The sequence below is a fragment of the Balaenoptera borealis genome (genome assembly GCF_965194805.1).
Source record: "Balaenoptera borealis genome assembly, chromosome: 9".
NCBI classification, from domain to species: domain Eukaryota; kingdom Metazoa; phylum Chordata; class Mammalia; order Artiodactyla; family Balaenopteridae; genus Balaenoptera; species Balaenoptera borealis.
Genome location: NC_138873.1, coordinates 9006273 through 9022627, shown reverse-complemented (window position 1 = coordinate 9022627; position 16355 = coordinate 9006273). Strand labels below are relative to the sequence as shown.

General features: G+C 47.5%; 1 protein-coding gene across 1 annotated transcript in view; it reads left to right on the top strand.

Annotated features, from left to right (window-relative positions):
* The window catches only part of TULP4 (TUB like protein 4), a 226255-nt gene extending 212570 nt beyond the window's left edge, over positions 1–13685 (top strand). The window contains exons 10-12 of the mRNA XM_082406065.1: positions 2392–2812; positions 5286–7795; positions 9493–13685. Coding sequence (XP_082262191.1) covers positions 2392–2812; positions 5286–7795; positions 9493–9609 — 3048 coding nt within the window. The 3' untranslated portion in view covers positions 9610–13685. The remainder of the gene's footprint in view (positions 1–2391; positions 2813–5285; positions 7796–9492) is intronic.
* The last annotated feature ends 2670 nt before the right edge of the window (positions 13686–16355 follow it).

The following is a 16355-nucleotide window of genomic DNA, read 5'->3' as shown; positions in this document are numbered from 1 at the left end:
AAGAAAGTCGAGAAGAGAGCATCGGAGGCTATCAGAACACGTTGGCTGACTGTTAGTACAGTTCTTAGTGGTAAATCTTTATAGATTTCATTTCTAAGTACCAGATAAATATCCTATCTGTTGGAAGCTTGAGACATCGGGGAAAATGGAACCAACGGAGGACAGAGCTGGGCGAGAACCCAGAGTGTGCGTCCTCCTCGGTACCCGACTTGAGTGAGTAGCACTAACGTGTCACTTGTACTCTGGGACAGTGAGGGAGGGAAATGACAGAAGGTCCTTTTCCAAGCGACTTCCTCCTGATGGCACAGCCACCTCGTGGGGTGGCCTGATGATTTGACATGCACACACCTCTCCAGAAGGCCGCCTTGGCCAGCCTATGGCTGGTGGCCCCATCTTGAATGTGCTCTGTGTAACCTACTAAAAATGTTTTGTTTATTTATTTATTTTTTAAATTCTGAATCTGCCTATTAGAGCTGTCTCAAACACAGATCCTTTAAAATAAATAATTCTTGCAAAGCAGACATTAAAAGTTATGTTGCTGTGTATATATCTTCAGAGGCTTATGTAGCGCTGCAGGTGGATTTTTCATTTTGAAGTTATTCAGCTTAAAGAAGAGGAGGAATAAAGGTAAAATATAAAACTGACTTAGGAAAAAAGAATAGACTATCCCTGTACATAATGCAAAGAAATCTCTTAGGGTATTTTCCACAACCTGGACACCCTCTGAAGACCACAAAAGCCTGTTCTCCAGTAATTCAGCAGTGCGCTGCTGGTGTACACGGGGGTTCTGATACCACTGTGCGAGGGTTGTGACCATCCCCATGTCAGTAAGCTGAGAACTTAGCCATCTGCTGACTATAAACATTGAAAAAAGGAATGCAAGTGAGAATTTACTTACTGGATCTTTTCATTCTGTCTGCCCTTATCTCTTGGACATGGAGTAGATCCACGAGTGGGTCAACGAGACCTTAAGATGGGAGGGCCCGTAAGTGCCTTTGAGGCCCGTCCTGCTGCAGTCTGAGGAATCTGAGTGCCCAAGAGCAAAGCCTTCTGTATGAGTGCGGTGAAATCACCGTCCTAGTCACTGACCTTTTTAAAAAGAGGGTTTTAGCTGGTACCATATGGCAAGCGAAGAGAATTTTCCATTTGATTCTACTAGAGAGAAGAAATTAACTCCTGGATTTTAGAAGGTATATTACATATGGGCACCCTATTAAATACTCTGGTAAGCTTACCCATGTGGATGGAAAGCAAGAAGTCTGTATGGCCTGGCCTGTGGTTATTAAAAGAAAAAAAAGTGAGTGCTGTTGGTTACTTTATATTGGATAATTGGATAATAATTTGTTTCTTTCCATTAGAATGATCTGGCCTGTGAAATTTTCTATTTTTAATTTTTTACATTTCTTAATTTTAAAAATATGGAATAAATTCAAAAGGTTTAAAGGAGTATACAGTTAAGCTGTCTCGTCCTCACCCCCAGCCACCTAGTTTTTTTCTCCCCCCCTCTGGAGGCAACTGATGTTATTTCTTAATCCCTCCTGAGATTTTTAATTTTATTTCTCGTTGTCAATCTGAATGACAAAGAATAGCACTTTAATGCATTAATTCTTAAGCTATATGGCCATCCAGAGTTTTTAAGCTGAAATTCATATTCTCTTCTGTGGGCAAGGGAGATGAAAAAGACCTGTAAGGACTGCTGGGTTGGAAAAATCATGTTAGCCCACGCCAGTCCAAGCACCCACCTTACAAAGGTGCTTCAAAAAAGAAAGTCTGCTGCGCCCTGGGGCTGGTGGCCAGTCAGCCACCAGGCTGTTGGAGGTGACAACTGTGGAGATAGGGCTTGGCTTATCTTAACACAAAACTTAAAATAGTAATAATTAAAGAAACTCTACATATGTCACAGGAAAGAGTGTAAACAGAAAGTTGACGGGGCAGTTTCATCCTGATTCTAATCTACCGTGAAACTTAAATTCAGATTCATTATTTTTTTTCAGCTTATTTTGTCTCTAAATATTTTAGTTGCAATCTAGGCCTTCTCTTAAATGTCCCCATTAATCAAAGTAAACCTTAGTATTTAAAGAAAGCATGTGGCAGTTCCCGGTAAGTGTCTATCCTGATCATGAAATTGAAATAGAAAGTCAGTAAGATAAGAATTCAGTCCTGAATAAAAGCAGCATTTTATTCCTACCTGAGTCACGTCACCCCTTCTGTCACAGTTGCTTTCAAACAGCTCCTTGATTGCCCGAGATTCCCCTGAGCTCGGCACTCTGGTTATCACAACTATTTTCACTAAATTATCCTTCTGATTGCAAATGAGAGTTAAAAAAAATATATTTATCATACCCAGTTCATTCCAAAAAAGAGTGTAAGTTTTTTAACATTTGAAATGTGTGGTTCTGTAGACAAACTACTGGCAGAGTGGCCGGGCTAGACCGAGAATTTGTTGTCACTGAATCTGCACTGTGTCCGGGGTGGCGGGTCGAGCGCCAGGGAGAGGTGCAGAGCTGCCCTCAGGCTCTCAGCCCGCCCGCACAGATCTGTCTTCTGAGGGACAGACAGGGACACCGCAGCCCCATTTCTCTTCCCGTGAGGGACTCTGCTGGCACCCTGGCTGTCCTCTGCCGTGTCTCTGTGTTGACCGTGCTTTCCTCCTCCTCCTCCCCACCAGTAATCTATAAAACCAGCCTCCTGCATCTCCAGCCGCGGCAGATGACCATCTATCTCCCGGAGGTTCGGAAGATTTCCATGGACTTTGTTAATTTACCTGTCTTCAACCCAAATGTTTTCAGTGAAGATGAAGATGATTTACCAGGTGTGTTCACGCATGTCAGCTGTTTGTCACGAGCCCACACCCTCTCTCAGTGGGTCGTGTTGGGGGACAGAGTGGTGGTAGTTGAGGATTACAGCACGTCAGGCTGCACCTGCCGCCTCAGCAAGGTTGGAAGGCATGTGAGGTGTCACGGCAGAAAGGTCACATACTGTCACTAGTCTGGGGAGGAGGGGAGCTGCCAGAGCAAGGACGACTGAGGTGGCTGTGAGCACTTCTAGCCCCTCGTTTTACCCTCACGGTAATCCTCCTCGTCACGTGCCTGGATAAAGAGAAGTTAACGGGACCCATCAGGACTCAGAAATCAGAACCGAAACCCTGTGTCACGGACCCTAGGCCAGCCCTCGTCCTCTCAGTCCCTGCTTCGAGAATGACATCACGCAGATGGCCCTATGCCCGTGAAGCCCGGTTTCTCAAACCTGCCCCGTCTCCCGGGCAGAAAACCTGTGCATTTCAACATCTCTCTCTCAAGTGCAGTGCAGGTCTCCATGCATAGAATAGAAGCCTGGTGTGAGTTAAAAGTAAAATCTGGTACAAGGTTTTAAAATCCCAGTTTACAGATTTTGAAATATCTATAGCATCTTAGGTTAATTTAAGTGCTTTCTAGTCAGGGGGTCCTGTTTTGATGAACAGATTAGAATGAATTCTAATTAGTCTCCCAATTATTGTCTGTGACTCTTCTCAAAAAAAGTCCACCTGCAACAATTTTATAAACACAGAGATTCCTCTACTTACAACCAGGCAAGGTTCTGAAAGTCTCTGGTTTCTGAGCCAGAGGAACCCTGCGTGGGCCACTGACTTCTCCTGTACCTGGTCATTCTCAAAGAGAGGGGCTCTAGTCTCGCCACGGGATGGGCTGGACACTGATCCCAACTCAGGCTCTGAACGTGAGGGAGTCGTCGGCCTTCTCTCAGCGCAGGTTTTTACCTGTAAAATGACTGTGCTTTCTGACAGTAGCCGCCTGTGGTCCTCTGACGGTTTACCTCTCCTGACGGGTGGAGCAGATGTTCTGGACTCACGCAGTCCGGATGGGCGAGGTCTGGCACCCGTGTTAGCCTGCGGTTTGGTGAGGCTGCACGTCCTTGAGCGTGTAGCCTGTGCCCTGCTAGTTCACAGCCTTGGATCTGGGAGTATCTTTTACACTTTCTCCGTATCGCCCTCCATTTCCCCAGAACGTGACTGGTAGAGCTCTCTCTAATGCTCAGCTGTTGTTGTAATCGTCTGTGGTTCCCTGTGGAGGAGGGAACGTTTGGTCTCAGAGCTTAAACTCAGTGCTTCGTGACGCGACAGAGACTCTCGTCTCGTTCAGCGGGGAAGACACCTGCCGTCAGTATTCCGTACCGAGGAGAGAACATCTGGAAGAGGAAGCTGAACAGGAATAGTAGAAAGCTTGGGACAGGGCCCAGATGCGTGCAGCCAGGAGATAGTTACCTCTCACGAGAGGACCCCCGGGAAGGGGAGAGTCTGTTACAGGCGCTGAGGGCGGGCTTAGCTTTTCATGAACCAGCTGGTTTCATTCTGAAGTTCTGGTGAAAGGTCAGCCAGCCTCTGTAATTAGCCTGTTAAATTCTATTTCCTGCTCGGATACTGGTTGCCACACAGTACTTAAGAGGCCCACACGAGCCAGCTTGCCGTGCTCGGTGAGCACGTGACACAGGGCAGTTCAGACAGTGGCTCTTGAGCACGTGCACGTGGTCTGCAGATCCTCACTCAAGTGCACGCTTTCTTAAATCTCCACTGTGTACAAATAGGATATATTTACAGGGTTTGTTCAATGGGGCTCACCTTATATACCATTTGAAATGCTAAAAAGCAGCTAAATTAGGAAATGACCCTTCCCCTCATATGCAGATTTGCTAGAGGAGTCTTTTCATTGGTTTCTCTACTGCATTTCACATGGTTCTATTTACAGAAACTTAATTGCTGTACAGATCTCAGACACACACCTGCTGCATGACACTTCCCACACTAACCAGTCCGTAACCCTGGATGAATCCATTCAAAAGAAGCCTAGGCACTGAGTCCTCAGTGGAGTTTCATACTGTACCAGGGCCCTCTTCTTGCGCAAAGGAGTGGGCCATTTTATGAATATCACAAGTTAAAAGCATCTTTTAAACACTTAATCGTTTGCCATGGTGCCATTCAGGTACATGGTACCAAATTCAGAAGGTTCAGAGGTATTTATTGAAAAGCTCTGGCAGTGCCCTTAGCTTATGGACGACTGCAGGCCGCCCTGAAGAACCCATCGGGATTGCCTGTGTGTCCTTCTAGAAACACTTAGGGAAGTGTTGTGTAACTTGTGTGAACTGTCCAGCTTTCCCTAAGCAAACACACCTTCCTCTGTAGCGACTGCATTCTGTATGCAGGACTGGATGAGTCGAGATGTGTTGCTTATTCTGACCCAGTTTCATGGCAGTGTTTAGTTTGTAAGCAGTTCATCTTTCTGATTTCCTTTCAGTGACAGGAGCATCTGGTGTGCCCGAGAACAACCCACCTTGCACAGTGAACATCCCCATCGCCCCCATCCACAGCTCGGCTCAAGCGATGTCCCCCACGCAGAGCATCGGGCTGGTGCAGTCCCTGCTGGCCAACCAGAATGTGCAGCTGGACGTCCTGACCAATCAGACCACAGCCGTGGGCGCAGCCGAGCACGCAAGCGACAGCGCCGCCCAGTACCCCGTGGCCAGCCGCTACTCCAGCCCTGGCCAGGTGATCTTCGGGGGCGTGGAGATGAGCCGCGTCATCCCCAACCCCCCTCAGCTGTCCCTGCCGCCGCCAGCACAGGGGGCCATCCAGCTGTCCGTGCTGGACCACGGGGACCGAGACCACGAGCACCTGCAGAAGCCAGCCAAGGCCCTGCGGCCGGTGTCACAGTTGGCCACCGAGGGGGACGCGGTGGTGTTCAGCGCCCCCCAGGAGGTCCAGGTCGCCAAGATGAACCCCCCACCCCCCTACCCGGGAACCATCCCCGCGGCCCCCACCACCGCGGCGCCCCCGCCGCCGCCCCCGCTGCCCCCGCTGGACACGTGCCTGAAGAAGGGCGACTTCTCGCCCTACCCCACGGTGGCACACTACCAGCCGCCCCTGGGCTACGAGAGGATCACCACCTTCGACAGCAGCGGCAACGTGGAGGAGGTGTGCCGGCCCCGGACGCGCATGCTCTGCTCCCAGAACACCTACGCGCTCCCGGGCCCCGGCAGCTCGGCCACGCTGAGGCTCACCGCCACCGAGAAGAAGGTCCCGCAGCCCTGCACCAGCGCCACCCTGAACCGCCTGACGGTCCCGCGCTACTCCATCCCCCCGGGGGACCCGCCCCCCTACCCCGACCTCGCCGGCCCGCTGGGCCCTCCCGGCCCCGGCCGCGGCGCGGGCCAGAGACCCGACGGCGGCCTCATCCACGCCACGCTGCGCAGGAACAACCGCGAGGCGGCGCTCAAGGCGGCGCCGCTGGCAGAGCCCCCGCGGCCGCCGCCGCACCCGCCCAGGCCCAAGGGCGCGGCACAGTTCCCGGCGCGGCCCCCGCCCGCCCTGTACACCTGCAGCCAGTGCAGCGGCGCGGGCGCGGTGGGGAGGCCGGAGCCGGGCGCGGGGGCGCAGCCGGGCGCCGGCCTGGCGCACGCGGCCAGCACCTCCCCGCTGACCTCCCAGTCGTCCTACAGCCTCCTGAGCGCGGGCGACGGCGCCCGCGAGCGCGCCGACTACGTCAACTCGGCCTTCACCGAGGACGAGGCGCTGGCCCAGCACTGTCAGGCCGAGAAGCCGCTGCGGCACCCCGCGCTGAGCGAAGCCGCCGTGCCCGTGAAGCGGCCGCCCCCCTACCAGTGGGAGCCCGTGCTGGGGGAGGATGTTTGGGTTCCTCAGGAAAGGACGGCGCAGACCGCGGTGCCCAACCCCCTGAAGCTGCCCCCTCTGATGGTAGGTCAGAGCCAGCACCTGGATGTGTCCCGAGTGCCCTTCGTCTCCCCCAAGCCTCCCGCCAGCCCTACTGCCACTTTCCAGACAGGCTATGGCATGGGAGTGCCCTATCCGGGAGGCTATAACACCTCCCCTTTGGCGGGGGTGCAGGCTCCCTGCTCCCCGAAAGACGCTCTGGCCCCAGCACAGTTTGCACAACAGGAGTCCGCGGTGGTTCTCCAAACGGCCTACCCGCCCGGCCTCTCCTACTGCACCCTGCCCCCCATGTATCCGGGAAGCAGCGCCTGCTCGAGTTTACAGCTGCCACCCATCGCCTTGCACCCCTGGAATTCCTACAGCGCGTGCCCGCCCGTGCAGAACCCCCAGGGCGCTCTGCCCCCCAAGGCGCACTTGGTGGTGGAGAAGCCCCTCGTGTCCCCGCCGCCCACGGACCTCCAAAGCCACCTGGGTACAGAGGTGATGGTAGAGACTGCAGACAACTTCCAGGAAGTGCTCTCCCTGACAGAGAGCCCAGTCCCCCAGCGGACGGAGAAGTTCGGAAAGAAGAACCGGAAGCGGCTGGACAGCCGGGCCGAGGAGGGGAATGTTCAGGCCATCACTGAGGGCAAAGTGAAGAAGGAGGCTCGGACTTTGAGTGATTTTAATTCCCTGATCTCCAGCCCCCGCCTGGGGAGAGAGAAGAAGAAAGTGAAGAGTCAGAAAGACCAGCTGAAGTCGAAGAAGTTGAATAAGACAAACGAGTTCCAGGACAGTTCGGAGAGCGAGCCGGAGCTGTTCATCAGCGGGGACGAGCTGATGAACCAGAGCCAGGGCAGCAAGAAGGGCTGGAAGAGCAAGAGGAGCCTGAGGGCGGCCAGCGAGCTGGAGGAGTTCAAGTGCAGGAAAGCCAGCGAGAAAGAGGACGGGCGGCTGGGCAACCAGGGCTTCGTGTACGTCATGGCCAACAAGCAGCCTCTCTGGAACGAGGCCACCCAGGTGTACCAGCTGGACTTCGGGGGGCGGGTGACCCAGGAGTCGGCGAAGAACTTCCAGATCGAGCTGGAGGGGCGGCAGGTAAGAAGCCATGTGCTGGGGTGTGGCCAGAATGCCACTTTCTGGGCCTGCCAGGTCTCTGAACTTTGGCCTTTGGGAGCGTTTTTCAGAAGGCCAGATGGGAAATGTGGGAAACGGCTGATGACTCTTAGCTGGGGCCCGTCGGGCTTGTAATTTTCAGTGTGCCTGTTGCTATCTTTTCTTTATTTCTTCCCAAAGTAATGCATGTCCTGATTTTTTGAAGTCAGATGGTTCTGTGAGACCCATGAGGAAAATAGCAGGCACCTGCCCACTGCCCACACCTGCTCTCCAGAGGCCAGCTCTTACAACTCTGTGTGCTTCTTCTGGTGTTTGCCACCGTACCTGTGAAGAACACATTCCTACTTCTATCTCTTGATTTTTCAGTTTGGAGCATCGTGTACTGACTTCTTCCTGAGCACCATGAGGGTTCATTTTCTTCACCCCAGCGCCCCCCAACATGTGAACTTTCCCTTCCCCCTTTTCACACGCAAATCAGTAGTCATTGGTCCCCTCGTTGTGCCACTGAATATGGTTCATTTCTGAGCCGTGTATTATGGTTTAATTACAGTTCCTTTTTTATCGTGTAGGCTTTTTACCCTAGACGTAATAATTACCCAGTTTTCATTTGCTTGTTTTTCTGCGTTTCTGTTATTAAGTCCTTCCCCAGTTCTCTGGCAGAGCATACGTGTCCTCTTGGTGCACTTGAGCACTTTGTGTAGTTTGTCAGTTCTTCCTGCTCCAACCTGGAATTGTTGCTGTGGTCCCACTGCAGAGCTGTCGTTCTGGGACTACCCTTCTCCGCCATCCCGGGAATTCCCGTCACTGCTCATATTTAAATCTCATCGTCATTAATTCGCTCAAGAAATGATTATTGAGCACCTGCTACATGCCTGGCAATCCTCTTGGCCAGGAGTTGGGAAATTATGGCCTACAGGCCCATCCAGCCTGCAGCCTCGTTTTATAAATAAAGTTTTATTGGAACACAGCCTCGCCCATTATTTCAGTACTGTCTGTGCTGCTTTTGCCCTGCAACAGAGGTTCACTAGCTGTGGCAAAGTCTGTGTGACCTACAAAGTCTAAAATGTTTATCATCAGCCCTTTACAGAGAGTTTGGGAACCCCAATTCTGAGTGCTGAAATGTAGAGCACTGAGGAAAACAGAGGAAGATCTCTGTCCTCATGGAGTTTACAAAAATGGAAGAAAGACCATAAACAATTAAATATGTGTAACATCATATAATAACATGATACAGTGTGGTCACAGTAAGCACTGGGGTGACAGGAAAGCAGGTGCAGGAGGTGGAGTGCAAGGGGGACCACGTGTGCGCTGCTTGGTCCCTCTGTGAGCAGTGTGACATCTGACAAATCACAGGTGATGGTTCTCTTAAGCCTCTTTTAGCCTGTAGATTTTTTTCTCTACTTTTTCTTTCTACTTTCTGTTCCCTTGGTGGAGAAACCACTTCCTTTGACCCGAGGAGCTTTCCACGCTCTGAATTTTGCTTGTGGCCTCCCCACTGCACGATTTAACATGTTCCTCCATCTGTTTATTTCCGACAAACTCATAGTTAGATTGAGAAGCTTTTCAGAGCCGCTTTTGTTGGCAGAAATCTCTCACAGGCCGCGCTGTCTGCTTCTATCAGGAGCCACAAGGAGGTTTTCCTTTAACGTCTTTGCTTCACCGCCCCACCCTCACCCCAGGTGATGCAGTTTGGAAGGATTGACGGCAACGCATACATCCTGGACTTCCAGTACCCCTTCTCCGCTGTGCAGGCCTTTGCAGTCGCCCTGGCCAACGTGACCCAGCGCCTCAAATGAAGAGACTGGTGTGGGGAGGAGAAAGCGGTCTGATCGCAGACGCTGGAGGAGCCTGCACGGCCTGGTGCCCGGGGGACCAGAAGACAAGGGCAAAACTGGAAACGTCTGTCAGGCCCAGGGGAGGGCACTGACCTTTCGTTGTTGTTTGTTTGGGTTTTTATTATCCTTTATTGTCTTTTTTTCTTCTCTTATTTTTTTAAACAAAAGTAAAATACAGGAGAGCAGTGTTTGCAAGCAAAGGGTGCAAGGCACCTACCTGGTGGTGTTTAGGAGGTGTGTTCGCTGTGGGAATGTCCTACTGGGTTTGCTTATGTCGGCGACGGGACAAGGGGCCCTTCAGAAGGAAGGTTAGACTGCCTTCTCGCCGGCTGTTCTTCTAGACTAGGAGTGTGCACTGTTTTCATTCTCCACAACATCTAGCTTTTATTATTCCTCCAACATCACTACTAATGTAAATATAAAAAACTTTTTAAGAAAAACACAACCAAAAAATCCTGAAGGTGCAGGTTCTCTTAGGGGGGGACAACATTTAATTCACACATATTATGTTATTCCCCCAGAGGTGACTTGATTAATGAGGGGTATTTTGGCAAATGCACTGTGTTTGACTAATAAAAGTAGGCTTTTTACGGGGGTGCTATTACCAGGTATAAATACGGTTTGCTCATGAGCTCGTAGGGAAAGGATGACGGGCGAGGAAGGATCTCCTGCAGGTGTTCACGCGGGTGGCTCACTTCGTGTGACCTGAAGCAGTACAAGGGCCACGCTCCTCTTCAGAGGGGGTTTACACTGAAGCCTCCACTAGTTTCCTAATATGTCAGAATTCCGTTGGTTCAGTGATCATTCAGTCTGATTGACTTCGGGAGAAAGATCCCCGAGTAGTGTGGTGTGGGGCAGCAATTTTCTGGGCTGCGATGGTGGCTTGTTAGAGACCTGCTGCTGAGAAGTGGGCTTCACTCCCTCTCCCCTCTCGTTGAACCTGGGAACCGTGCCAGAGACGGTGTCTTCCCCATTAGGTAGCACTGTTCTATACTTGCTCTTTCTAAAAATGCTGACAACACTGATTTGAAAGCACTCCTTTCCTCTTTTGGGCTGTATTAAAATTCAGTTGGCTAGAGATGTTTTCCAACAGATTAGAAATGTAGCAAAAGAAATGTTAGGCATTTGCCAGGGTATGAAAAGATAAGAGTTATAATCAACTCTTTGGACAAGAGCCCCACAAGCTTTTCTAGAAAAAAAAAAAAAAAAAGTTTATTAACTGTACAGACTGTTTACTGAGGAGATAAACCACTGGGAGAACGTGGTTAAAGTTACAGTACTTAATGTAGTTGGTTGACTGTTCTTTGTTAATTTCAACAACAACAACAACAAATCCAGAGATTATCTTTTCCCACCTCCCCCTCCTCGGGGGGCAATATTCAGCCCTGATAACAAGACCCAGTTCATAGTTTTCAGTTACTGATATCTGTGATGTTGTTTAGGGCAGGAACACAAGAACTGTCTACCAGTTTAGAGTCCTAAATTTGGATTTTGTTTGAAAACAAACAGGTGGAAGATACTGCAGAAACGTATTTTCCAAAAAAAAAAAATTTGTTTTTAATCTTCTGTTTTAGTTTAAAAATTAGAAAAGAAACAGGCCCAATGCAAGATGGCATCACTTACCATTTTCTTCAGACCCAGAAGAAACACAGGTGAGGTTTCAAATATGGTGAAGGACATCTCCCAGCTAATACCAGAGCTTCCCATTTTATATTTTAAAATATTGAACCGGATTCTTTGGTGGGTAAATTTTTCCAGAAAAAACTTAGCAGTGTATTCAGAATTATATAGTTCTTTTATATGAGTTTCTGTAGCTTAACATGATGTTTCAATGCTTATTATCAGCTGTGCAATAATGGTTATAGCCTATTTCTAAATAATTTAAATGCAGTTCCCCTGTTTTATTGTCCAAAAGTTAATTATTTATCTTGCTTTCATAGTGTTCGTAGGAATTATTTTGTTACTATGTTCTGGTGAGTTATGCCCACTTTATTATTTATTTAGAAAAATAGTATGTTTGTAACAACTTATTTGGTGGCAGTATATTTTGCTGCAAGAAATAAAAAGGACGTGATAGAAGGTTTTTTTTACTGGACAATTTGTAACTTTTTCTAATTGGGAAAAATTGCTATTAATCCTTTAAAAGCAATTCTTTTTTTTTTCATTTTGTGGTATCAGTTATATAAAAGGAGAAGATTTCTTTGAGATAACGTATCCTAAAATATTATTTCCCCTTCTGTTGAAAACTTTATTTTTAATGAAAATAAAAGGTGAAATGAAATGAGATTTAAGAGAATGAGAGCAGCACAAAAAAGGAATTGTAGTAAGTTTCAGTTCTTCAAGTTCTGACTGGTTTTTGAGATGTAAAGACCACATTTTAGAACTTTTCTTAATAAGAGCAAAATACAGAGGGAAATCCTTGGAATGAAGACTACAGATGTGTGTGTGAAGAGAAAGTGAGTATGTGTCACAAATAATTAACTAAACTTACTAAATTCTTAGCTCACTCCCCAAAGGACCTTTTCCCCACCTGGGGACAAAGGCCTCCGTCTCGGATCCGCCTCTGGATGAGCGGCGGTCGCTCAGCTCTGCGGCCCCGGCCGTAGTCCCCAGTGCAGTCAGACAGACAGGCGTCTGCAGCCGTGGCGACGCGTGGCGTTTCACTTAATGGTGACGTTTTCACTTACTTTTGAAAATTGCTTCCATTCGGTCAGTCTCAATTTATTAAATGCTACCAAAGTCAGTACTTTAAGCAACAGAATTCTACATATTTAGTGTTCGTTAATAGCAACTCATGAATATTAAGATACCTCAGTGAATCTCTAAAAACATTAGCCCAGTAAATAGCCAACCACATACAGAATCCATGCCTTTTTGAGGGGAGCGGTATGTTAACAAACATGAGAACCAGTTTTAAATTTGGTTTTACCTCATCCAACCAAAGGCACAGCTTTGAGTATAGCATACCCATTGAATGTATGCATATCCTAAGAAAGACCGGTACCAAGAAAGCAGGAAAATGTCAGAGCTCTCATGGCGGGATAGGTCAGAGGGTTTGCGGTGTTTTCATCCACGGCTGTTGCTTCCTCATCGAGTGCCCCACGAGGGCACGCGAAGACGTGTAATCATAGACGAAAGTCTGGAGACCCCGGGATCAAGCCGGCTCTGCCACAAAGCTGGAGGGTGACCGTGGGCCTCCATTTGTCTGTCTGTAAAAGAAAGGACGGCCTGGACAATTTTCTAAACTCCTGTCGACCAGCTCGAATGGCTTGAGGGCCCGAAATGTAACAGTTTCATCAATTCCATTTTACAGACTTGGAAGGAAGGTTTCAAAACATTGCCCTTTGTAGAGAAAAAAAATTTTTTTTCCTGTATTAATGAGCCACCTACTGAATGTAAACCAGTGGCATTTAAAATAATATCTTTGGAAGGTTCACCTCTAGAAACGAATGCATTTGGAATCATGTTTGTTCTCGTAAAATTATACAAAAGCACCGATTCCAGGTAAGACAGAGACGCCTCTCCAGGAGTGTGCCCTGCTTGGTGGACACCCCAGAGAACAGCCCTAAAGTAAGTCACCACTTTGCCCTGAAGAGTGAGTTGAGAAAAGAACAAAGGAGTATATGCGTAGGCGGCTTGAGTTCTTGAGTGTGCTGTGCAGTTTTGCACGAGCTTTGTGTTCAGAAGGCTTTTTCGAGAAGGAACCCGTTGTGTCCCCATGTGGGCCATCTATCGTTTGGCCAAGTCAGTGGTTGTGAGCAAAGTTAGCGGAAACAAAATGTGTCCAAATGTTGTTTGAGTTCCTGGAATTTTGTCACAGCACACAACTCAAAACTCTTCACCTTTTGTGTATTTCCTTGTCTCTGGCTGATGGAGCTCTGAAGGGTTGTGGTTTTCATTTCTTTGGCTTTGTGCAATTTTCTTGTAACTTTACTTGTACCTCTATTTTCTGTTTATATGTTCTTTTAAAGGGGAGGGGGAGGGTTGTAAGATCTCGTTGTTTATTGTAGATAAAATTTTTTTCGTGTTGTAGAAAAGCATGGGTTATGCGTTTGACTGAAAAAGGCACTGTATTATTTACCAAAGGGGTATTGTTTTTGCATTTGTTTATAAATGCATTATTTTGGTACTCTAAATTTGGATATAATTTCTGAGTTTATTACTACTGGCATTTTCGTCTTCCTTTCTTCCCCCCCCCCCCAATTGTAAGTGTGTGATGCAGGTGCACAGGTCCCAGACCAAACCAGACCACCAGCATGTTCTTGCCCCCGCCTTGGGAGTGGCTCGCTGCCGTGTGTGCCTGATCCCTCTCACGTTGGTTTGTTTGTTTTTTAACTCAGCATCCTGCTTTGTTTTACTTTCCAAGCAAGATCTGTTGAGATTTCTGATTTGCATTCTAATGAGCTCACCCTTATTTCCTCTCTTCTTATGTATGTTGTGTATTAGATTGTGCAGGAGGTATTCTAGAAGGCATTAATGGTTTGCATTCAGAATGGCGTGGTTTGTCCAAAGTATTTTCTGTCTTTATTACTGAGATGGATTAATCTCCTTATTTTTTCCTGATGATTTGAAGTTGTAAGAATTGTCAGCTATTGCTTAATAAAATTTTACAGATCAAAAAAAAATCAGTTACTTGTGTGCAGAATTCAGATGCAGTCTTGAGTCCTTTGAGAAGAAATCACCGCTCTCCATTGGCATGACCCACCCTCTAGCTGCTTCTCCGATCCCTGGGTTACTGCCAGGGGTTGCTTTGACACCTGAGATCTTTATCATCATTGCTCTTGCTGAGAGGTCAGAGGTTGTGCTGTTTTCCTGGTGAGTTGGTTTGAGTTTGTGTTTGTTTTTGTTTTATTTTTCCTTGCTTTTTCAAAGAGGACCCATCTGTGTCTCTATTTCTGCTAAGATCATCTATACCATTTTTTTAGATTCCACATATATGCGTTAATATACGGTATTTGTTTTTCTCTTTCTGACTTACTTCACTCTGTATGACAGTCTCTAGGTCCAGCCACGTCTCTCCAAATGACCCAATTTCGTTCCTTTTTATGGCTGAATGATATTCCATTATATATATGTACCACATCTTTTTTTCTTTCTTTTTTTGTTCCCTGCCTGTTGCATCTCCCTCCCTCCCTCCCTCCCTATCCCACCCCTCTAGGTGGTCACAAAGCACCCAGCTGATCTCCCTGTGTGTACCACATCTTCTTTATCCATTCATCTGGCGATGGACATTTAGGTTGCTTCCATGTCCTGGCTATTGTAAATAGTGCTGCAGCGAACACTGTCATGGTAGAAACATTAAACTTTGGTCCATATCATTCAGTGTATTCGGATTACGTAAATGTTCATGATCCATCCAAAAAAAAAAGAGGATCCGATTCACGGTGCTTCTGTCATAGCACCTACAAGATCTGAGGTGCTAGATACATTGACACCTCCTTTTTTAATTTGTAGCAAACATAATAAAACCGGGTTTTGAGCAATTCCACTACAAGTGCTAATAAACTGTTAATTGTTGTTGTTACTAATGAGTCTTAGTGCACCTCCTTGCTCCACCCTAGAATTCCCTCTGACCGTGGGAGGGAGGCAGGGACTGGGGGTCATAGGAGGCGCATCTGTAAACACCGTAGTTCCCATGTGCATTTACAGAACCACCCATTTGTTTTTTTCAGAGATAAAAAATAGACATGTAGTCACTCAGGCTTTGGGAGAAAGAGAACCAAAAACTACTGTCATCTCTAACAAATTCTAATCATTAATTAAGTTTTAATATAATCATAGGACTATAAATCTGTGCTTTAAATAGTAATAACCATACGAAGCTAACCCGAATTTTATATGAGAATCAAAATATATCTCGTTTTATTGTGGACGTCTGTGAACTTCAAGTTAATATTCCTTGTATCTTCATCACTTAAATCAGGATCAGGAACAAGCCCCCTCCTCCCCTCCCCCCAAAATCAAGGGACCAAGACCCTAACAGCCAGGCTGTGTTGGTTGATGCTAAGGACCATGTATAGGAGTGGGGTTACCTTCTCCACCAGCCCAGACCCAAGGTCAGCTTTGGGGCCGTTCAGTGTGAGTTGGTGTCTCCAGAAGTGACTTATTTTTTAAGTAAGAAAACTTGGCAAATCCCTTTCCTTCTACAGACTTATTTTGAAAAGGATGTATTCTATTTTTATTCTGATGTTCAGTATTCTTTTCCTGGTAGTGTTAAGAGAAGAGGGAATCAATTTAGCTCTCACACCCTGGTCCCCAAAACTCATTGTAGAAGAGAAATGACTGCCTCGTGGAGATTGCATTGCAGTTTTTCAAGAATGCACAGGTAAATCTCCAAACTCCACTATAAAATGGTTACCTTTTGCCTTCCTTTCCTTTCCTTTCAGAAGAAAATTGAAGCATTGAGAGGTTGAAATGATTCCTGGATTCCATAGACAAAAAAATGATCCTGAAATAGAATTGAAGATTTCTAGGTCACATTAATGAATAGGCCTAGTTTATTCCCAGCTTCTCACTCTGGTGTTTCGTAATGATTTGCCTGTAATGAGCTCTGAGCCACTTACACTTAGTCATCTCCCTTGAAAAGAGGCAATGTAGGTGGGCCACCCTCGCCCATCAGCAGGTGAGCTCTCCCTGTCGACAGCTCGTTCCTGAGTTGTCAGAAGGTAGAACAGTTAACTCACCCAGGCATCCCAAAGGAGCAGGTC